At 41.0% G+C, this 23,704-nt stretch overlaps 2 protein-coding genes across 2 annotated transcripts; one reads left to right on the forward strand and one right to left on the reverse strand.

Annotated features, from left to right (window-relative positions):
• The first annotated feature begins 112 nt into the window (after positions 1-112).
• LOC139456565 (GPN-loop GTPase 3-like) lies at positions 113-8,542 on the forward strand. The gene is made up of 8 exons (XM_071238350.1): positions 113-281; positions 983-1,091; positions 1,635-1,722; positions 2,535-2,614; positions 3,189-3,429; positions 4,095-4,194; positions 6,060-6,188; positions 6,634-8,542. Exons 1-8 carry the CDS (start codon positions 234-236, stop codon positions 6,694-6,696), a joined length of 858 nt encoding a protein of 285 aa, XP_071094451.1. The 5' UTR covers positions 113-233; the 3' UTR covers positions 6,697-8,542.
• A 3,764-nt stretch (positions 8,543-12,306) lies between these two features.
• On the reverse strand, positions 12,307-23,444 carry LOC139455895 (adventurous-gliding motility protein Z-like). Its single transcript, XM_071237441.1, has 7 exons — positions 23,336-23,444; positions 21,514-21,823; positions 20,124-20,246; positions 19,012-19,170; positions 17,964-18,079; positions 15,812-15,917; positions 12,307-13,882 (listed from the first exon to the last, which is right to left on the reverse strand). Exons 2-7 carry the CDS (start codon positions 21,805-21,807, stop codon positions 13,691-13,693), a joined length of 990 nt encoding a protein of 329 aa, XP_071093542.1. The 5' UTR covers positions 21,808-21,823; positions 23,336-23,444; the 3' UTR covers positions 12,307-13,690.
• Between the last annotated feature and the right edge of the window lie 260 nt (positions 23,445-23,704).

Below are 23,704 nucleotides of genomic sequence, written 5' to 3' on the forward strand. Positions count from 1 at the left end.
CAAGCTCATAACATCACTCATGTATATAATCTGTAATAATATAACTCTAATGTTTCTGTACAATGCCAAAACAATAGTTTGTGAATTATATATGGGGCATGGAAAACGGAAGTTGAACATGTCGCGAGCACGTAAACAACGAGGCGTGTGTCGAAACCGATGTTGACGAATTTACGAAGACTTGGTGATGATCGAATTGAATATTTAGATTTTTGAACGACAAACACGCCATTATGACAAGGTTTGCTCAGCTGGTAATGGGACCGGCTGGAAGTGGTAAGGTAAGAAATATGTAGATCTACACTGGCCTCTGGACCACACAGGTGGAACTGGAAGATATTAATTTTTATTACCTTTTTATCAAACCTCAGATAGCTTACTATAAATCATTCGAAACCACAATGACAAATGCTGTAAGCAAGACATAAAGGGAGAAGTGAACTTTGCAGGGCGCCGCGTAGCGGATGACCTCAAGTCACCAGCTTTAAGTTAATTTGGGCTAATAAATTTGTGTAATTAGTCAACACCGTACCACGGGACCATGGACACTATCATAAATAACTAGTTCTCGTTTACCAAGTCATCAGCACCTGATTGTTTGCCTTTAGTCACATTTGCTGTAATCATTTTCTCCACAAAACTTGATAAAATTTGTTTATGAGGTATTTTGAAGTACGTATTGCAAAGTATGGCGTTATGGCTCTTATTATCTCCTAAACATTTTTTACCACAAAAACTGTGCGGACAACGTCACATCGTTACCTTGTTTGTCATCAGACCGTCTAGTTCAGGTCGATAGAGAAACTATTCTCACTATGCTGCACGAAGCAACACCTATCAAAGGATCGAGGAATGAGAATCTGCATATAATAACAATGGTATACAACAAAGAGCTGAGCCAAACTGACATATTTTTTTAACGTTGATAGCCATGATGTCGAAACTCTGGAGTAACTATGGCAACCTGTAACCTATGTTCCAGTCCACATACTGCAGCAACATGGTGAAGCACTGTGAGGTGTTGGGGCGGACGGTCCATGTGGTTAACTTGGACCCTGCTGCTGAACAGTTTGACTACCCAGTCCTTGCAGGTGACTATCTCTATGTCTTAAAAGAATGCATGGAAGACCTAAAGTAACAGTAACACGTGACCTAGATACAGTCAAGTCCTGTTAATCTGACAATGTTGGTTGCATATGATTATGTCGGATTAACAAGTATACGAAATTAAGTAGTATCAACGGTCGGTCATAGTTCACGAAAGGTTGTTCTGATGTGACCTGTAATGTGTTGTCCTCGGCGATAGCGAGAACTTGTATCTTATTGTAATGAGATTGGGGTAATCAAAGTATGTGATTAATCCTGTTTTCTTATTAAAGCATTAATTGTTTATTGTAAAGCAAGTTTCGGTAATTCGTTGCAAATGCAGTGTGTTGGAGGCGGAATGCGAGACTGTGATTAACGGGTCTAAATAGCACTGATTGAATAGGTTCCTATCACAAGATTAAGCAGCACTTTGAATGAGCTACCTTTAAGTTGCATTCAGACAACATCCGATCATAGTCCCAGTTCGTCATCTGTGATCAGTTTCAACATTGCTGACACAATTTTAAATGTCTTTACTCCCCTTGCAGATGTGCGTGAGCTAATTCACATTGATGATGCCATGGAGGATGAAGCCCTCCAGTTTGGTCCAAATGGAGGCCTGATCTTCTGTATGGAGTAAGTACACCTCTATATCTAGACTGTCACCATCTTCCCTAGGCAAGTGAGTTAACTGACTATGAAAGTCCAGTTTCCACGCTTGCCGAACTAGGCTGGTATTATGGAGTTACATTTTGGCTTGACTAACGAGTCTATGCATAGTCCAATCAAAATCGCGCACCGAAATCGAAATCCGGCTCGTAAAGTGTCATGCAGATTTCGGTCGACTGCAGGATTTGCAAAGCATGTGCACTGCTAACTCGTTGTCAACAGATATTTTCTAAATCTTTTCATGCTTTTAATCAAGGTGCTCACCTGATTTAATGCACTTTGCGATGTAAGACTCGTTTTATCACAATATAGATCTTTAATCGTTCGTACATTATATATCAATGTTGTAACAATGTTCTAACCTAACAATTGACACATAAAACCCCATGTACCCTGAGTGATCCTGCTACAATGAATTTATCTTACCGACATGTATTCATAGGACAAAGAATTAAAACAAATTCAAAATTGATAGAAAACAGCTGTTTGGTTGAGCGGAGGTTAGCTTGTGCTATGTGACGTGACTTTCATTGACATGGAAAAGGCGTGCAGCTTTTTGCTTCGAAGCAGGGTATAAGGGATTTATTCATCCTCTCAGAAATCCATGTGCAGCCTGTCTTGCTTATGGTGGGGTATAAGGGATTTATTCTCACACCGAGAAATTTATTTCATTTCAAGGCAGGATACAAAGTATTTTATCAAGATAACATGGACCAATCAGATCTCATCATTCTGACATGGAGGTATGATAAGACACATCGCACATGTCTGTACTTCAGGTACCTGGTACAGAACCTGGACTGGCTCCGTGAACAGTTGGATGACGTCGAAGACGACTACATCATCTTTGACTGTCCTGGTAAGTGAGAGGCTCAGATATCCTGGAAATCGCAAACCAAATTGTCCAAATCCAGAAAGTCGTATTCAAATACGGGACACCTCCTTTTCTAACCTCTAGATTGTGGTCTATACCCCTTCATGTTCAGAAGTCCAACTCTGTTGGACTTCAGTGCATTGATTGTTTTAATGGGATAAATTTTTATATTATCAGGACTGTGGTACAGAAGAAGTAACTAAGAACATGCCAGTTTTTTGTGTTTTCATGGGATTGTCTGGTCCAGACTCGATTATTCACAGAACCCTGTTACATACTTAAAATATTGCTGAGTGCGACATTAAACAACAAACAAACAAACTAAATCAGAGTAAAACAAACAAACTCTGAGGTGTGTACTTGTTAATGAATCCTTCGTGTAGCAAGATTTCTATATCGGGGTCCAAGGCCCACTTGCACAAAGCGATCTTAGTGCTAAGGTAATTGTAACTCCCATACTTTAATATAGGCTTACGATAGTCTTAGCGCTAAGATCGCTTTGTGAAAGTGGGCCCAGGTACCTGGAGAATCAAAATTTCAGTTCACTGATTCTTTTCAGGTCAGATTGAATTGTACACACACATCCCCGCCATGAAGCAGTTGGTGGAAACCTTGCAGAACTGGAACTTCCGTGTGTGTGGCGTGTTCCTCATCGACTCCCAGTTCATGATAGAGGCGTCCAAGTTCACATCAGGCGTGCTGACGGCGTTGTCCACGATGGTGAACATGGAGATCACTCACGTCAACATCCTCACAAAACTGGACCTGCTCAGTAAGAAGGCCAAGAAAGACTTGGACAGGTGAGATCAGATTCACTCTCAAGTTCATACACTAAAAACTGTATCATGTTTGTGAGACCTTGGCTTGTGTTTCGCTGACTTGATTGATTGATGTCATTATATCCCAATGGCATAGATCGATGCTCATGATGTCAATCACTGGATTGTCAGGTGGGGATGAGCTGCTTCTGTTTTTGCACCTGTTGCAAACACCTTTCTAGTTTAAGACTGGCTTTTGAGATTACCAGTCCCCCCCCTAAGTTTTGTCAGTCCCATCTTTCAACGAATGAAAAAACATGAAAATTACGTGGTTTTCATTCTTTCAACTCTCTTTTTTTTAATATTTCAAGACTAAATCGCTGCAAATATATATTTAACCTTGTAGCGAAATGTTATTTATTAGCGCTAAAAATAGACAAGGGGAAACCGAGTTGGCAAAAGGACAAGCTTTGTTCGAAAAGTATACTTATATGAATATGTTTTGTTTAACAACAAAGCAATCATTAGGTACTCTATGTAACCTTTAGTAACATGAATTGCCGGTCCAAGCCTAATTTTATCGGTAAAAACTGAGACAGTAGACAATTAAGCAAGTCCCATGATTGTAAGTCACAAGACCCAAACACAAATCCTCAGAGCTTCATTGTAATTTCTCTGTTAGTTGTTCAAGTCGGTGTATTCTGCAGGTACCTGGACCCAGATATGGAAACCTTGCTTCAGGAAGAATTCATGGACGAGAAATTCAGCCACAGATTCAAGAAACTCAACCAAGCTGTAGCGAAGCTGGTGAGTAATCTTCTGTACTATCTGGTGGTACATCGCCAAGATATTGCCGAAGAGTAAGGGTGATTAACATAGGGAGTTATAAGGGATATTGTCCAGTTGATCAGTTGCTAATAATGTTTTGTCAGATATCCCAGTTGCAAGACTTAAGAGTGAGTGAGTGAGTGAGTATTGTTTTATGCCGCTTTTAGCAATTTTCCAGCAATATCACGGCAGGGGACACCAGAAATGGGCTTCACACATTGTACCCACGTCGGGAATCGAACCCAGGTCTTCAGCATGATGAGCGAACGCTTTAACCACTAAGCTAACCCCCCAAGACTTAAGAAAATTCAAACATAATTTATGGAAGTCATTAAAACCATGTTAGCAATTTTTGTCTGATACACAGTTTATCTGATATATAAGAAAAGCTTTTAGTTTCATCAATCTCATCATAATCAGATCTTAAATACCTTGATATCTGTCTCTGAACAGCATCTTTGGGCAGGTTTACTGTTTGGAGTAATACTACTAATAATATGCATATTTATAATGCGCTAAGTCCACACCCTAAACCATGCTCAAAGTGATACATTATTACCCCAGTTAGTAGATCGATGTGCACTCATTCTCAGCTCCCTGGGGAGTATGGAAATCAAACTCACAGCTAAAAGAAATTTTGATGATTGAAAGATGCAACTGAAATGACAGGGTGTAAAATATCCACAGCAAAATGTGGCCGTAATTATTATCCATTCTGAACTGCCCATTTCCTTAAATTTCTTTAACTACAAAAGCAAGATTTACTGTTCTGAATGCTTCGCTTGCTTGTGCAAGGAGTTACGAAGCCTTGACTGGATGAATAAAAAGTTCACCCAAAATGACCTCCTGTGGGAGTCTTGTCAGATCTCGACAGAGAGAGGGGCGGTCGGGTAGCCTAGTGGTTAAAGCGTTCGCTCGTCACGCCGAAGACCCTGGTTCAATTCCCGACATGGGTACAATGTGTGAAGCCCATTTCTGGTGTCCCCCGCAGTGATATTGCTGGAATATTGCTAAAAGCGGCGTAAAACCATACTCACTCACTCGACAGAGAGAGGTATCAAATCTGATTTGAGTGTGATTTAGTTTTACAAGTTTATAAGGATCACAGTACGGCAAGGCATCATACCACCAATGGTTCTTTGCTTATGCTAACCAACAAGCCTGGAGTTTGTTGTACAAACTGTTGTGATATTACTAAACTATTCCTGAGTGTGGCATAAAACAACTCATTCACTTCACTGCTGACAGTCTCTCGTTTGCCTGGCTGTGGCTCAAGTATTTGCAGGCTGTGATAGAACTGTGAGATTGCTGACTGGTGTATCACAACATTCACTCCCTCACTGACTGGACAGAATCAAGTATTTGCAGGCTGTGATAAAACTGTGAGATTGCTGACTGGTGTATCACAACATTCACTCCCTCACTGACTGGACAGAATCAAGTATTTGCAGGCTGTGATAGAACTGTGAGATTGCTGACTGGTGTATCACAACATTCACTCCCTCACTGACTGGACAGAATCAAGTATTTGCAGGCTGTGATAGAACTGTGAGATTGCTGACTGGTGTATCACAACATTCACTCCCTCACTGACTGGACAGAATCAAGTATTTGCAGGCTGTGATAAAACTGTGAGATTGCTGACTGGTGTATCACAACATTCACTCCCTCACTGACTGGACAGAATCAAGTATTTGCAGGCAGTGATAGAACTGTGAGATTGCTGACTGGTGTATCAAAACATTCACTCCCTCACTGACTGGACAGAATCAAGTATTTGCAGGCTGTGATAGAACTGTGAGATTGCTGACTGTGATGTATCAAAACATTCACTCACTGACCAGGTGGACGACTACAGCCTGGTGAAGTTCCTGCCCCTGGACATCACGGACGAGGAGAGCATCAACGACATCCTGTTGCAGATAGACCTGGCCATACAGTACGGGGATGAGCTGGAGCCTCGGGAACCCAGGGTAGGTACCGGTGGCCAGTCTGAAGGTACCGGTCTGTAGGTGGCCGGTCTGAAGGTACCGGTCTGTAGGTGGCCAGTCTGAAGGTACCGGTCTGTAGGTGGCCGGTCTGAAGTTACAGGTCTGTAGGTGGCCAGTCTGAAGGTTGATGCTGATTTTATGGTACAGGGACTAGCTGGAGACAGGTTTGCTTGTTTGGACAGTGTGCTCCTTGCAGAGTTTTTTACAGAATTCCACATATTACAGTAGTCGTATTCCATTTCATGTTAAGTAACCGATTAGTTGCTTGTGATAATCCTGATGATTTGTGATGTTTCTCCATTACAACCTCTGGTTTTCTGGTCCAGGCTTGATAGTTTACAGTTCAGTGGGTTATCACTGGTTATAGCTGGAATATTGCGGACTTTGGCGTAAAACAGCACTCACTTGCTCCTGGTTTTACTTTCAGGACCCAGAAGACCTAGACCCAACGGAGGAGAATGTGGACAGTGGGTATGACCAAGGAGAATAGGAGAAGCTCTCTTAGGCCTGTCTATAGTGATGTGAGTTGGAGCATGGTGTCTCAAGAAGCATGAGGTCGAAAGAGGTGGCTCTTCTGGTCTACAGCAGTAGAAGATGGACATCCTTGCTGGAATGGTTTGCTCTTCTGGAGTGAAGCTAGTACAACAGGATGGATATGTTTGCTGGAAGTGTTGGCTCTTCTGGTCTTCAGGAAAGATGCCTGTACAGAGGTTGGGCATTTTTGCTGGAAGTGTCGGCTCATGTGGTTATTTTGTTTTTTATCTGCAAGACTCAGAAGGGGCATTGTCATGGCCGATTTTGAAGTCAATTATATGATTTTGGTTTGGTTTGTTGTCTTACACCGCACTCGGCAATATTCCAGCTATACGAAAAGCATGTCAATTGTATGATGTCATTTAGATATCTAGTGCAGATTCTCAAATGTATGACACGTTACCAAACTGAACTGCTACATGTCCAGACTGAAACTGTTAGTATTCTCTGTACATCTGTTTATCCTGATGATGTCACTGTCGGCATGGTGTCATATCCTACATGATATTATTGTCTAAATGATGCCATGTAGCAATGACTTTTTAATTCAGCCACAATTGAGACAGTCCACCCGAAGAGTCCTACATAACTTCTACAGAACAGATGTTAAACTGGAATCGCTGGTTTGCCAGGATATGGAGCCTGCAGAGTCCTGGCCTATCACATTGCCATCTGTAACATGATTCATTGTATATATGGTTGTAAATATGATATTAAAACACTGTACCTGTAGTCTGTATTTCTTTATTTCATGAATTAAGAAATGGTTTAAATCAGCAATAATGAATCAATAAATGAATAAAAGTAAATGTAAAAATGTATATATTCTTAAAATATGTTCAATCCTTTACCATGTTAATTCCTGATTAAGGAACACAAGTTCAACATTTATCACAGTTAGGCACACCCACGTACCAATTGTTAGGATGGACGGATGGACAGCAGTTCAATTACTGGCTAGTAGTTGTGATGTTTTCAATTCCCAATTACTGCCTGTTTTTTTCCAGTGAAACACAACATATAGTAGCAGCCTTTTTGATTAATTTTAAGGGAATTTTTTTTATTAAACGAAACAATCAAGGCATAATTATGTGTACACCATATTTGAATATTTTCATCCAATGACTAAAGACGACATGTCAAGAGTCAAGACTTTCGCTACTTGGGGACAATAAAATGGTATGGGGTGGTGATATGAGGATGAAAATCTATTGTTTGATGGCGATAAAACAAAAAGCAAGTAATGGGAAATTGACAACATCACAAATTTGTGGAACCAACTTAAGTACATTACACAGAGTGATGACAGTACAACATAGGAATTAGGTAACAATGTCATTGTATATCATATCAATTTTTCGCTATTATGTAATACTGTATTCATACAAATTTATGAATAGTGAGTGAGTGAGTTTGGTTTAATGCAGCCTTTAACAGTATTCCAGTTATATCGTGGTGATCAGCTTAATGTTGGAGGAAAGCCCGAAGTGATGCAGGTCTCCGACGTTTACCACTTTGGAGAAACCCACGAGCACAGGTATGGTGCTGACAAACCTAGAAACATAATCGGGGCGAAACCGGGATTCGGACTCACGAGCATAGGTTTCTGGCTTGCCCAAGGGACGCAACTCTGCATAGCGAATCGCGGCATCTTAGATGACTGGGCAACCCGTGCCCCCATATATGAATAGCAATAAAAAACTAATCATTCACTGTCATGAAAACGTTCACCTTTGTGATTACCATTGTTGAAATGGACAACAAGAAGGCAATATTTTGGTTTATATTTAGAATTAACTTGTAGGTCTATTTTTGTAATGTTTATTTATGCACATGCATAATAAAGAAACTTATTAGTCTATATATTGTGATACTTATGAGTCAATTAATCAATACTAAATTTTCCAATCAATGACACCAGTAGTGTTAGCTCATGTAGTCCTGCAGTATATAGCATACACAACCTCTACAGTATTTAGTTACATCTGGATACAGTGCTTAGCAGTCAGTAAAGGATGCGTTGCTCTCTATACAAAGTGTGTTGCTCATCACTTTACTTGTAAAAATACCTATTAAGGCCTTATATGTTATTTTGTAGGTTTACAGGACAAGCTGACAAAAATTCCTGAAATTAAAAATAACATGACTCAATTTTATTTTGTTGTACACTATTTTACAAATAAGTGAAATGAATAAATTCTAACACTACTATTTGTAAGAAATGGTGATTAATATGTAAAAAGTTTATTCTAAAGAGAAAAAAATGGTCTATCATCTCACAATCATACTTCTGTGATGGACCTACGAGTTTGTTTTTCATTCGCAGTAGTAATGTTGAATTGCTTAGATCGATGCTCATGATGTCAATCACTGGATTGTCTGGTCCAGACTCCGTTATTTACAGACTGCCGTGATATAGCTTGCGGCGTTAAACAACAAACAAAAATATTAATGTATTAGTTGAAAATTAATGCTATTTTATTCCAACCTCCTACATTGAATTTTAGATCAAATCTTTTGTAAACCAACTAATACTAAAAAGGCCTAAAGAGTGGGACACTAATTCAGTTAGGGATAGCTGCTTTTATGGCTGCGTGTTCACCATGCAACTTTAACTGTCTTGCATCAGGGATGATCAACCTACTTTATGTCACTCTGTTAAGGCAAACATCAATCACTAAAAGTCAGTCCTGTATTCTTACAACAAAGTGAGTGGGTATGGTTTTACTCCACTTTTAGCAATATTACAGCAATATCACTGTTGGGAGACACCAGAAATGGGCTTCACACATTGTACCCTTGTGGGGAATTAAACCCGGGTCTTCGGCGTGACGAGAGAACGCTTTAACAACTTGGCTACCTGACCACCCATCTTACGACAAGGGGGAATGCGAGCATTTTCCCGAGGCAAGAGAGTTAACTGACTTTAAAAGACCACTTTCCACCCTTGCCGAACTAGGCTGGAATTCCTGGGCTCGATTGAAGCGCCACCAGTGGCTATTATGAGTTATGTCTCTTCTATGCCTCTCCTATGGACCAATCAGATTCCACCTCTCGTATCACTTGCTTTAGCTTCGAACAAAATGGCGGCTTACAGTCAAGACGATCTGATCGATAATCAAGTTCCATAATGTGATAAAACGGGTCTTACATCGCGAAATTAATCAAATCATGCGAGCACATTGATTAAAAACATGAAAAGATTTGGAAAATATCTGTTGACAACGAGTTGGCGGTGCACATGCTTTGCAAACCCTGCATTGACCGAAATCTGCATTTCAGTTTACGAACCGGATTTCGATTTCATCGTGCAATTCTGATTGGACTGCATGGACTCGTTAGTCCAGCCAAAATCTAACTCCGTAATACCAACCTAGTTTGGCAAGGGTGGAAAGTGGACTTTTATAGTCAGGTAACTCTCATGCCTCGGGAAGATGGAATGCGAGTAGCACCACAATGTTCTAAACAATTTGAGTGTTTTGAGTGATGTCATCAACTAAATGTCACTGCATGTTAGAACTTAAGGAAATATTAAAGCAGTGTTAGAAATTGGCACTAGTCCTATAGTCCTTGCCAAGCTGCCCAATAGTCAAGGTATCCTAAGGACAAGTAGAAATTTGCCCTTTTTCAGGGTTTTGCTATGTTACCATTATAAGGACTAGTTGGCTAAAACTCTTAGTTTCTACTGCTGTCAAAAGTGCATGAAGAAATTAGCATACTGCAATTGAAATTTGGATGTGTTCTTATAGATAAAAGTTTTATCAATAATTGAGGTTGAAATGTTTTAAGTAGTTTGCTATTATTTGTTATTCTTTTATGCCAAACTGTTGACAATGGAAGTGAGTTCCCTATACACCTCTATTGGGAATGATGAACTTGATGTTATACCAGATAAGAACAAGTGCACTAGAATACACAATGACTCTCTCCTTTCTTTATTAGGACATTAAGATGAAAAAGATAACTTTGAAAATGTTAGATACTCTGAATACAGGAAAGCAATCAGAACCAATGTGTGTCAACTTAATATGGGAGAAAATCCCCCAAAGTGACACAGATCTGGGATTTCAACCGACATCAGCAGATCCTGGAGCTCCTTAGGAGACAACTCTGCATGGTAACTGTGACTGAATGAATATCCATTAATGCAATATTATTACTTATGTTATATATTAAATGTATTACCATATGATAAATCAAGAAGACATGATTAAAACATCACTAATTAGTACTGTTTTTTTCAACTTACTGGTACTATAGTCACTATAGTTACTACTGGGAACTATTGAGAGCCTGAGGACAACATTGTCAAAATTGCAACAATCCAGAATCCAGCAGTATGGATTGTTACAAACACTTGGCATACTTTGATCACATTTCACCAGCTGTACAAGCCCTTTGATTGGTTACCAATTAAACAAGGAATTGAATTCAAGACTCTCGGATCACACAACTGCATCTATAACATGGATAACCACCCATGTTTATACCTCAGGAATCTCCTCAGGATGCATAAGCCATGTCATTCTCTCAGCTGCTGATGAATGCTTACTGTTATACAAGCCCATGTATAAACACATCATCGGGTGACTTCTCAATAGCAGTCCTAGTACCTTGGAACAACAAGGAACATGTCAGCCCCACTAATTTGGAGCTACCTTCCTCTTTCTATCAGGAACACAGCAGCCCCAGTAATTTGGAGCTACCTTCCTCTTTCTATCAGGAACATGGCAGCCCCACTAATTTGGAGCTACCTTCCTCTTTCTATCAGGAACACAGTGGACCCATGTCTTGGAGCTACCTTCCTCTTTCTATCAGGGCCACAAAAGTTCCGTGCCTTTGAACAACCTTCCTTTTTCCAGCAGGACCACAGCGGATCCATGCCTTGGAACAACCTTGCTCTTTCTATCAGGACAACAGCAGATCTATGCCTTGGAACAACCTTGCTCTTTCTATCAGGACAACAGCAGATCTATGCCTTGGAACAACCTTGCTCTTTCTATCAGGACAACAGCAGATCTATGCCTTGGAACAACCTTCCTCTTTCTATCAGAACCTCAGCATTAAATGCCATTATTATTATCATTATCATTATTATATCACAGCTTACTTCAAAGATCATGTGCCTACCAGACTAAGAACCACCTATTTGATATGGAAATTTGTAGTTAGCGGTGCTTGATTATATTCCAGGTGCATGTGTTTCTGTTATTTACTTCTCCAGGTTTGCCAGGCCAATAAAAATATAGCAACGAAACTACATTTACAAAAATAACTATAACAAAGTACAACAGGAAGTATACCACTGGTTTGCAATGAATTGTATAATGTTTAGTGGTATATACAACAATCAATAACATTTTGTCAATGACAAAGAAAACACATCAAACTGTTTTGGCATGAGGAATGTTTGAAGTTCTGAGTCATTTAATACACTCCTGCATGCATCAATATTGATGTAAACATTTGATGATATGTGATGTGTGAAAACAGCCTCACGATGCCTCTGTGCCTGGTTTACAAAGACTGTCTTTTCAAAGAGTACATGTGTACCTTCATTAACTACCCCGGTAATGTATTGTGTCACTTATGCTTAAGACATTCACAAACAGGCACACACTGAATACATCACATGAATACTCATCCCATGCTTTAGTTACCTGACATTGTGTAGATTGTAGACTAGAGAGGGAAGATACATGATAATGTGGTTTCTGTGATTTCCAACACCAGTTTCCAGAACCAGGCTTGTCCTAATTTGCAGATTCTCAGACTAACTGTATTAGCCATTCTTCATATAAATATGTGGTTTACAATGAAATGTTCTTTCATGTGGCACAAAGAGAATACTGGCATGTAAAATGATATCGACAAATAAGTTGAGTCTGCAGTTCAAACTGCATACATATTAAATACAACGATTGCAATTTAATGAGCTACATACAACAAAGATGTGATAAATTCTGGGATTCAAACAAAATCAAAACCACTTATCTTGGTTATGTTACTTTACTCAGAATTACCTTCAACTTCACTTCCAACATAATATTAAACATAATTATAATTGTGCTATAATGTAATGCTCAACTGATTTACTCAACAAATATTCATCAACAAATAGTTTTCACTATCAGTGAGTAGATGATTAAGCAGACAGAAAAATATCTTTGAAGACATAAAACAAACTGAGCCATTGTATGTAAAATCAGTGTAACAGAGCTGCACATGGGTCCCATGCTTGAAGGCAAGTCTTCCCTGTGCTGTCCTGGAGGACAGTATCAGTGAGTAGATGAATCAAGCAGACAGAAAAATATCTTTGAAGACATAAAACAAACTGAACCAATGTATGTATAATCTGTGTAACAGAGCTGCACATGGGTCCCATGCTTGAAGGCAAGTCTTCCCTGTGCTGCCCTGGAGGTATGTAGTATGAGTAGATGTGACCGTACATGTATTGGCTGTGGTGAGCTGTTAATGTCAAGAGTCAACAATGGCAGAAATATTTTTCATCTGATGAATCTGGGAAGCAAAAGATTTTCACTTAAATGATCATGTTCGTTTTCAAATCTATGTATCATGTTTCGCTGGCACGTCTTGCTAGAATATAGCATGCGATCTGCATAATGAATGACATCAAAGATTGTCCATGGCTAAACGTATCTGAGATGCACCAATTTCAGGAAAAAACGTAATCTCTGCATTCCTCTGTCCATCTATTTAGACAACAGACAGAAATATTGAACCTCTTAGCTGTCTCAATAAAAGTCACTTTCTTTCTGAAAGAAATATCATGTCTTAATATGTCCATATTATGTCTTTATGATATCTCAATGTGAGTAATACCCTTTGGTGCAGAGTTGGTCAAGCTGACAGGCAAAAATTATCTCCATGCAGCCATGCAGCAAACCCTGGCAATGAGTCCCTGTTGATAATCACTAGTTCAGTGTGGGTCATTTTGGAAGTGGCACCTTGTAGCCCTTGCTGTCTGCCCAGGACTTGAGGAGCTGGTCCTGCTGAGTCAGCTGTTTCTCCATCTTGCTGCACACAGCCTTTATCTCCTTCACGGTGTGATCTCTATCCTTCACCATCAGGTGGGCACGGTCCAGCTTGGCCATCATGTCGGGGCAGTTAGAGCAGCTACCCTGCAAGGGGAGACAACACACTGCAGACTACCGTGAAGGGATTGATGAATTGTAATGACAGCATCCATTGTTGGAGTAGGTGCTGTGGCAGCAGGAGCAGGAGCAGGAGCAGAAGAGAAGCAGTCATGGTAATAAATATTAACAGTTGCAGGAATAGTAGCAGCAATAATGAAAATAAAATAAATACCTGGATAGCTGCAGTATTATAATATTATAATAATAATAATAATTGAAGTAGTATTAGCAGCAGTAGTAGTGGTAGTAGTAGTAGTAGTAGTAGCAAGATGCAGTAGCAGTATTAGCAGCAGTTATAATAAATTTTAGCAGCAATTGAGCCACTTTAGCAGGAGTAGCAGTAAGAATTGCTGTAGTACTAGGTAACCTATTCTGCGGAGGACTGTTTGTGACTGGGCTGAAAGTAGTAGAAGTTACAAGGGGAGATAACTGCATGTCACAAAACATGATTATATCAATTTTAGCGCTGACTGGCATGAAACAACATTCACTGAATTGCTAACTTGCATCAAAGACTTCCAGTTCTCATACAATATATCGCTGATGGTATCAAGTCACGATGGTTTCATCAAGTGATTTTTAATACAGGTTTCAACCAATTTGCTCTGATTTTGAAACCTAGTTTCAAGTTAAATTCAGAGATATGAAAACTGTGACATAATACACAGAGGGATTAAGCTGTACATGAAGTGTTATACGACATGCCAGGAGGTAGACGTTGGGAGCAGGGTTTAATGCGACCACACAAATGTACGTCCAGTATGCTCAAATGTTGAGATTGGCCGTAGAATGCATGAAGAACAGTTACGAATGTCTATCATTTCATCCATCACTGTCCACATGTTCATTGGCCGCTGTCCACATGATCATTGATTCATTCCAGACTCTAGAGTAATTATCTAAACATACAGTACTTTACAGGACCCTCATGTTGCCTGCAAGGACCCTTAACATTAATTATTGGGGGTCTCCTGGACCCCTACTTTTTTAAGTCAAGGTTAAACCCTGTAGGACCCTGCACAATCTGTTGCAAAGACAATTTCCAAGCCTATACTGCCTCCATGATCTAGAGAACAGAGCATCCCCCTGCACAGACACACACATTGCTATATAAGAGCAATAATCCTGAATGCGATGTTAAACCCCATTTCACCTCATTTCTTGGCTTCAAATACTCATAACGGCAAATCTAAAATAATAATGTTTATCACCATGAAACTGATGTCCCTCTTAAATGCTATAATGGATGACATCATATGCTTCCGTGACTATTTTACATGACTGGTTGGCATAATGCAGGGAAGGAGAGGTGAGGTGAAATTGGGTTTAACGTCGCGCCCAAGATTTTTGCATTTACATAGCGACGTGCATGCACGAGTGTGTGGCTGCTTGTACTAGTGTGGACTGATGCCAATTTATAGTGATAGCCACTGAGATACCATGCCGCAGTTTAACATGAATACCCCACAGTATACTGACTCCGAGCCGACCAGTCCTTGCTTTTGCCCCTTAATGCCGAGCGCCAGACATGGTAACAACAAGTACCATCTCTTAACGTCTTTTGGTATGACGCAGCCGGGGATAGAACCCCGGACCTTCCGCACTCCGGGCAGACGCTCTACCATTAGACCACGGAGGCGGTCGTCATAATGCAGGGAAGAATCTGCTAAATCAAAATTGCTTTTGATCAATACTGATGAAAATAAATATATGATGAATGTGGTATACTTTTTGCCAAGCTGTAATCATGTTTTCTAAATCTGAGGGTGAGAAGTAAAAGATACTTATCAAGAAAAGTATTCCCAGTCCAGAAGATTCGGGGTTAGAAATCCCAACAACAACTATCAACAACTATCAAAAAATCAGATTGCACAAAATGCTTCCATTCATTTTACAACAGGGTAATCACTGTACCGCCTTGTTCTTGGCATAAGCCTTGAGTTTCATCCTCAGGAGGTCGGCCTCGTCCTGAATACGTGCTAGTTCCTTGGTCAGCTCCTCCAGCTGTTGTTGCCGTTCCCTACAGCAAGATGCAATGTAACCATGGTGATAGGGATTAGTTACCATGTAATCAGGATAATGGTAGACTACGAATTGTTTGTGTCAAAAGTCCCTTCTGCTGTCAAATGACAACTCTAACCCCTTGAAAGTCCTCCTGAACCTTCCCTGCTCATTTGACATCTCCCTGTCCTTCTGACAATCTCCCTGTACACTTGACACCTCCCCTTCCATCTCATTCGTCCCTGTCCACTTGACCCGTCCCCTTCCATCTGATCTTTCCCTGTCCTCCTGACCCTCCCCTTCCATCTGACATCTCCCTGTTCTGACCCCTCCCTTTCCATCTGACCATCCCTGACCACTCCCCTTCCATCTCCCTGTCCTCCTGACCCCTCCCCTTCCATCTGACATCTCCCTGTTTTCCTGACCCCTCCCTTTCCATCTGACTATCCCTGACCACTCCCCTTCTATCTCCCTGTTCTCCTGACCCCTCCCCTTCCATCTGACATCTCCCTGTCCTCCAGACTCCTCCCTTTCCATCTGACCATCCCTGACCACTCCCCTTCCATATCCCTGTTCTCCTGACTTCTCCCCTTCCATCTGACATCTCCCTGTCCTCCTGACCCCTCCCTTTCCATCTGACCATCCTTGACCACTCCCCTTCCATCTCATCCTTCCCTGTCCTCCTGACCCCTCCCCTTCCATCTGAAACGTACTTGTTCACCTGACCCCTCCCCTTCATCTGACATCTCCCTGTTCTCCTGACCCCTCCCTTTCCATCTGACCATCCCTGACCACTCCCCTTCCATCTCCCTGTTCTTCTGACTCCTCCCCTTCCATCTGATCTTTCCCTGTCCTCCTGACTCCTCCCCTTCCATCTGACATCTCCCTGTCCTCCTGACCCCTCCCTTCCATCTGACCATCCCTGACCACTCCCCTTCTGTCTCCCTGTCCCCCTGACTCCTCCCCTTCCATCTGACCATCCCTGACCACTCCCCTTCCATCTCCCTGTTCTCCTGACTCCTCCCCTTCCATCTGACATCTCCCTGTCCTCCTGACCCCTCCCTTTCCATCTGACCACTCCCCTTCCATCTCCCTGTTCTCTTGACTCCTCCCCTTCCATCTGATCTTTCCCTGTCCTCCTGACCCCTCCCCTTTCATCTGAAACGTACTTGTTGACATGACCCTCCCCTTCCATCTGACATCTCCCTGTTCTCCTGACCCATCCCCTTCCATCTGACCATCCCTGACCACTCCCCTTCCATCTCCTTGTTCTCCTGACTCCTACCCTTCCATCTGACATCTCCCTGTTCTGACCCCTCCCTTTCCATCTGACCATCCCTGACCACTCCCCTTCCATCTCCCTGTTCTCCTGACTCCTACCCTTCCATCTGACATCTCCCTGTCCTCCCGTCCCTCCCTTTCCATCTGACCATCCCTGACCACTCCCCCTCGATCTCCCTGTTCTCCTGACCCCTCCCCTTCCATCTGACCATCCCTGACCACTCCCCTTCCATCTCCCTGTTCTTCTGACTCCTACCCTTCCATCTGACATCTCCCTGTCCTCCTGACCCCTCCCTTTCCATCTGACCATCCCTGACCACTCCCCCTCGATCTCCCTGTTCTCCTGACCCCTCCCCTTCCATCTGACCATCCCTGACCACTCCCCTTCCATCTCCCTGTCCTCCTGACCCCTCCCTTCCATCTGACCATCCCTGACCACTCCCCTTCCATCTCCCTGTCCTCCTGACCCCTCCCGTTCCATCTGACCATCCCTGACCACTCCCCTTCGATCTCCCTGTCCTCCTGACCCCTCCCTTTCCATCTGACCATCCCTGACCACACCACTTCCATCTCCCTGTTCTCCTGACCCCTCAACCTTCCAGCTGACATCTTGCTGTCCTCCTGACCCTCCCTTTCCATCTGACCATCCCTGACCACTTGACCCCTCACCTCCCATTTGACATCTCCCAGTCCTTCTGACCTCAACCCTCCTATCCAAAAGACCCTTTCCTGTCCACTTTACCCTTCCATGCCTAATTTACCCCTCCCTGTCCACTCCACTTACCAGGAGTTTCCCTTCAGAGTGTCAGCCATCTGTTGCTTAAGCCTGTTGAGTTTGACATCACGTATCGAGATCTCTTTGTCTTTCTCTGTCAACATCTCTGCATAGTTTTTCTCCAACTACAATAGATCACATAATGGAATAAATCGACCATGACAGTAATGTCTTGATACCAGTTAGTGAGTGAATGACATCTTAGTCTCCACTCAACAGTGTATACTAGCTATAACATGACAGTAAGTAACCAAGTCTGGACGAGGCAAACTAGTGGTTGGGCGCATGAGCAATCTCATTAAAATCAGATCTTAGTTCTCTCTACCGCTAAACAAAGATCTGAGGACATCCCATAAGGGTCACTTCAGACCGACCTTGTGCGAACTTTGACCGACCAATGGAATGATCAATCAGCTTTCTTGTGCTTTACAGCACTATTTTCAAATTGGCGACAATGCTTCGAAACATATTTTGACAAATTCACGATCAAAAATTTGAAACCTTAACAAAAGAGCACTCTGGAATCGCTAATAGATGATCCAGATTGTATGGATTCAGTCGTTAAACCCGTAACTATCGTTCGGAATACCCCGCGTTAAAGTTTTTGAGGATGCATGATTAGAAATCACATTCCAACTGTCACTTTCATGATCTGGTAAGCGACGCTCTGATTGGTCGGATGAAAGGTCGTTCTGATGTGACCCCTTATGGGATGTCCTCAGATCTTTGTTTAGCGGTAGCAAGAACTAAGGTCTAATTTTAATGAGACCAGGCGCATGAGCAACTATCCATGCTGTTGTCAAATGTTTGTCTTTCTGCAAGTGTTTCACCAATGCAACACTGCCAACTCTCCCAAATGCATGACTAAACCTGCCTGACAGCTAGACACATTGAATACTTCCCAGGGAACTGAGAAAAAAATTAAAATGTGCACAGATCCATTGACCAGGGTAATAAGGAGTAGACATGGTGAAATATTAATATGCAGTATCATTATTATTATCCCACACAGTACAGATGAGCGAGTATTGTACAGCCACATGGGACACATCCTCACCTCTGTCTTCTGTTCACTGAGTTTGAGGGACATGTCTCTGCGTATTGCATCTTCCCGATCCTGTGCATCCTCCAATTCTGAGCGAGTCTCCTCCAGTAAAGCCTGAGTGTCTGCGTGTCTACTTTTCTCTTTCTGCAGGATAACCTTGTGCTCTTCCCCCTGAACAAGTAAATAAGTAGGTAAGTAAGTAAGCCCTTTGTTCTCTTGAAAAGCATTTTCCTGAAGCAAGAATGTACACTATCATATATTTAAGTCTAGTTTTCATCCTTGCTATCCGAAGCCAACTTGTCTGTGCTAAAATATGATACCAACGCACATATAGATAGTTCAATCAGAGAGCATTTTACAAAATCAACATATGGGTTCCAACCACTCAGTGGTCACGGTTGTGGCCTCAGCCGTCACATGTCTGAAATTATTCCCCAAATTATGCAATAACAAATATTTTCGAAATGGCTCAAAGTTTTCAATGAACTCACCCAAGTACTTTCATATAGTTGAGTGCTAACTTCATTGTTTTTTAACTCGAATGACTGAATGCTTATCACAGTGACTGAGAGCGTTTCCCTTTACTGCAATGTGCAGCGTTACTTGATACTGTGTAGTTGGTGTGCGAGTTGGGTTTTGAGTCGCCATGAAAAATATTTTATTTGTTTGACAGTACAGCTTTGTGTGGGATTTAGGCCCTAGATTATGAAGGTCTGAGACATTTATCACCTTGAAGAATCCGAAAAGCATGACTATGGTGTTGTCATACCAAGGATCATAATCAGGACAAATCTGGGATTTGAAACTACATTCATAGGATCCTGGACTCACTAAAGGGATGCAACTCTGCACAGCAACTTTACTATCACATTATTTTCATAATGAGTGATGCAGGTATTATTTGCAAAAGTCCAGCAACAGATCCAGAATGGGGCATATTCAGTCTCACTTGATACACTTAGGACTTGAAAACACACCATTGTCAGCCAAAGCATTTAAAATTGTAAATTTTAGCTGAATACAAAAATAGATTAAAGGAAAACAAAAAACTAATAAAATCATTTGACTCCAGTAGACCCTTATAAGCCTTCTAATCAATGCTATATCATCTGCTAATGTCTAACCTGTGTCCGGATCTTGTCCTTAAGATCAGCTATCTCCTGGTCTCTCAAGGCCAGCAGGGCCCGTAACTCCTCAATGATTTTTTCTAGGTCTGCAATCATCAGCTTTAGTTCCTTCTCTCTTGCCTAACAATACACAGAGACATTTCACACAGAGCAAAATAAATATGAATTGGGTATTTTTATTTCTTGTGTAAATTTCATAAACAAGTTGTGTCAACAATTTCATCTACATAACGCAATTCAAAACATGTTGTAAACTATGTTGGTTGATATGGGGTGTTTTTGTTTGTTGTTGAACAGAACACAATGCAATTCAAATTTAGTCCAATTCGAAACCTCTCTCCAAAGAGAGTGTGTTGGATTTAACACAGCTTTGAACAGTATTCCTGTTATATCAGAGCGTTTCAGCTTAAAGTGGCAGGAAAGCCTGAAGTGATGCTGGTCAGAGACGTTTACCACTTTGGGGAAACCCAGGAGCATGGCAATGCTGCTGACAAACCTAGAAACATAAATTAATCAGGACAAACCAGCATTCAAACCCAGGATCATAGGTTTCTGGCATGCCAATTTTAGAGAGTTGACATCTGACTGGCTATGCACCCTTTAGTTAGCTACGGATTCACCGAACTTGTGCTCTTATGGAGGATCTGTCAGATCTTCATAGAGAAAAGTATCAATTTGGAGAAAAAGGCTTGATTTTAAAGTAATTGCATTTCAGCATACCAGTACATTGTTAAAATCATGATGATAACACTAAACAGGTCTCATACTCTTCTCCATTTAATAATGATCCCTGGACCCATTCATCAATAATAGTTTGGCTTTGAAAATGACATCAACATCTCCATCTCACTTGCTTACCACCAAAAAAACCCACAGATCTTCGCCCACTCACTGGCATGAAATCAACAACCAATCAATATTTCCCAAACCTGCATTTTTGGGTCAGTGAGTATGGTTTTACGCCGCTTTTAGCAATATTTCAGCAATATCACGGCGGGGGACACCAGAAATGGGCTCCACACATTGTACCCTTAGGCTTTAACCATTAGGCTACCCAACCGGGACATCATAAAAGAAATACACCGGATAATCAGGTCTAATTAAGAATTTTAGTATCATTTGATAACAAAGCTTAGTCGAGAATTTGTCTGAGGTATTTATCACAATAAAATGGAGATATAAATCACTGGATAATCGAGTCTGAATAAGAAGTGTCACTGGTGATATCATTGCTTGTTTGAATCATGGACGAAACATTGAAGATGTCATTTGATAACAAAGCTTAGTGGAGAATAATACACTGGGTAATCGAGTCTGAATAAGAAGTGTCACAAACTGTGTCCCATCTTTCATACTGTGATACATCTATACTAGTTTCAGAACTTACTAAAGCATCTTTCAGTTCCTTCCTATCCACAAGGTCCTGGGACTTGACACTGGATGATCCAGTAGACCGGGCAGAATTCTTCCCCTTGTCTGCATCTCCAGAACTTTCCCGCTGAGTTGATTCCCGCGATGTTGGCGGGGGTACAGACATTGCGTTGCCTTGGATACCCTGATACGTCCCATCTATCTTGCTTGTCAGTCGAGGGATGTGTAGTATTTTGTCTGGTGCCGAGATATTGTGTCGGAGTGATCCAAGAGGCCGAGTTGCCTTGCCTTTATTTCCTGTTCGAGACATGGTGGTATTCAGTCAGCTGTAAAACAGAAGAATATACATGAATATGTGTATTTGTAATACTGACTTAAAAGTTGCTAAAACAAATATCAATAATTATTGCTGACATTAATGCTGACATTAAGTGGATTCTTAATATTTCTTCTCTTCTTGCCAACTGAAATTGCTGCCATAACTGGTATAATGAATACACCCGTAAAGATCTGGGTTAGAATAATTAACGTCACCAATACTGAATTAAATTTAAATGAAATCAATAAAATAGATAAAAAACATAAATCCAGATGTACAATGAACACCAGATAGTGTAATAACAGGACAAATTTGTGTGCTTTAATACAAATTTGTTGACATGCTATTTTCCATGTTTTATGCTAGCGGTTATTATAAAACTGTCTTTCCTTGGGGACAGTAATCAAAACGTATTGTCTGCATGTATGAGGCATATTCCACTCTACACAACAGTAATATCAGAGCTCATGATAAGCTGCGTATCTGCATAAAATACGCATCAGAAATGCAGAAATATGCTGTAAAATAAAACCCAAGCGTATCAAATATGCAACGAACATTATAGATACACTACAAAAATAAAACTTGTGCGTATCATCAAAATATTGTGAAGTAACCCTGCATATTCGATTAGCAAATCAGCAACTTATCTTGAAATTATAAACGGGCATTCTGTCAATCTTGCCAAACTCCACGATGACAGTTACATCATGATCATTTGCCATCACACTTTCTTGTGGAAGTATCGTGGTATTATTGTGTCCTATAAAGCTCTCAAACCCACATGACACAAGTTTGCAGGGACTAGATGAATAGTGTTTTTAAATATTTTACTTAAATACCCACATGTGTAAAAACTAGTGGGTAACAGAAATTTGAATACCCAGATAGAATTACTGATACCCAATGATTTTAAAATGCATGGGTAAAATACCCACAACACCAAAAGCTTATCTGGAGCTCTGTAATATTTGTTAATGAGTACATTATACACAAGGAAATATGATAATATCATTCATGTTGTATGTTAACAATATACACTATTTAGATCTAATTAAATTTGAATAAAACGAATAAAATAGATTATAAAAAAATGAAGCCAGATGTACAGTCAACACTTCTTATCACCAGATTTGGTAAGTGGTACTTTGTAATATGACTTGGTAACTTAAGAGACTCGACAATTGTGTTTGTATTTCTTTTAATTTATTGTTCAGAATATTCTGACAGAACTTAAACAAATTGTTGATTTTGGAATTTTGGGCTCACTTGTTTGGAGCAATATACCCTTGCCTTCGAAAATGGTCCATGGAAGTCATTTTCAAGGAGCAGATTTCCTTCCTAATCACCGAGTGTCTACCCCAGTATGTGCTGTCCTTACATTGAGTACTCCGCCGGATCAAAACCGTCCACCGAGGCACTGTTTGAAGTTTCATATCCTCAGTCTTCTCTTTACACATTTAAACTCAGAAGAAGAATAGCGAAATAAGTGAAAATGTTAAGCCTGAGTGCCGCTTACCTCATGCTATTGTGAATGTAATATCCGAGAACCCATGTTGTCCGATAATATCTTTCCTGGGAAACTTCTTAACGTCACCTGGAACTTGAATAGCGTCCTGTAACCATGCTGAATCGGATCGGGCTTGACGGATTTCTGTTAATTTGATTGGTCCATAAATAAACAAGAGGAGATAACTCTCTTGACAAGTGCTCGCTAGCAGACGATCCACGTAGGGCGATTCTTCTGTTGCTTCACACACAGGGCCACGTATAGCCATACTGTACTGACACACTAAAAAAAGAGCTTCTCTTTTTTTAGTGTAACCAGTACAGTCAGTATAGTATGGCTATACGTGGCCCTGTGGCTTCACATATCCCGGTATCATTG

Source organism: Haliotis cracherodii, unplaced genomic scaffold, assembly GCF_022045235.1.
Source record: "Haliotis cracherodii isolate W230 unplaced genomic scaffold, xgHalCrac1.p SCAF_11, whole genome shotgun sequence".
In the NCBI taxonomy this organism is placed as follows: domain Eukaryota; kingdom Metazoa; phylum Mollusca; class Gastropoda; order Lepetellida; family Haliotidae; genus Haliotis; species Haliotis cracherodii.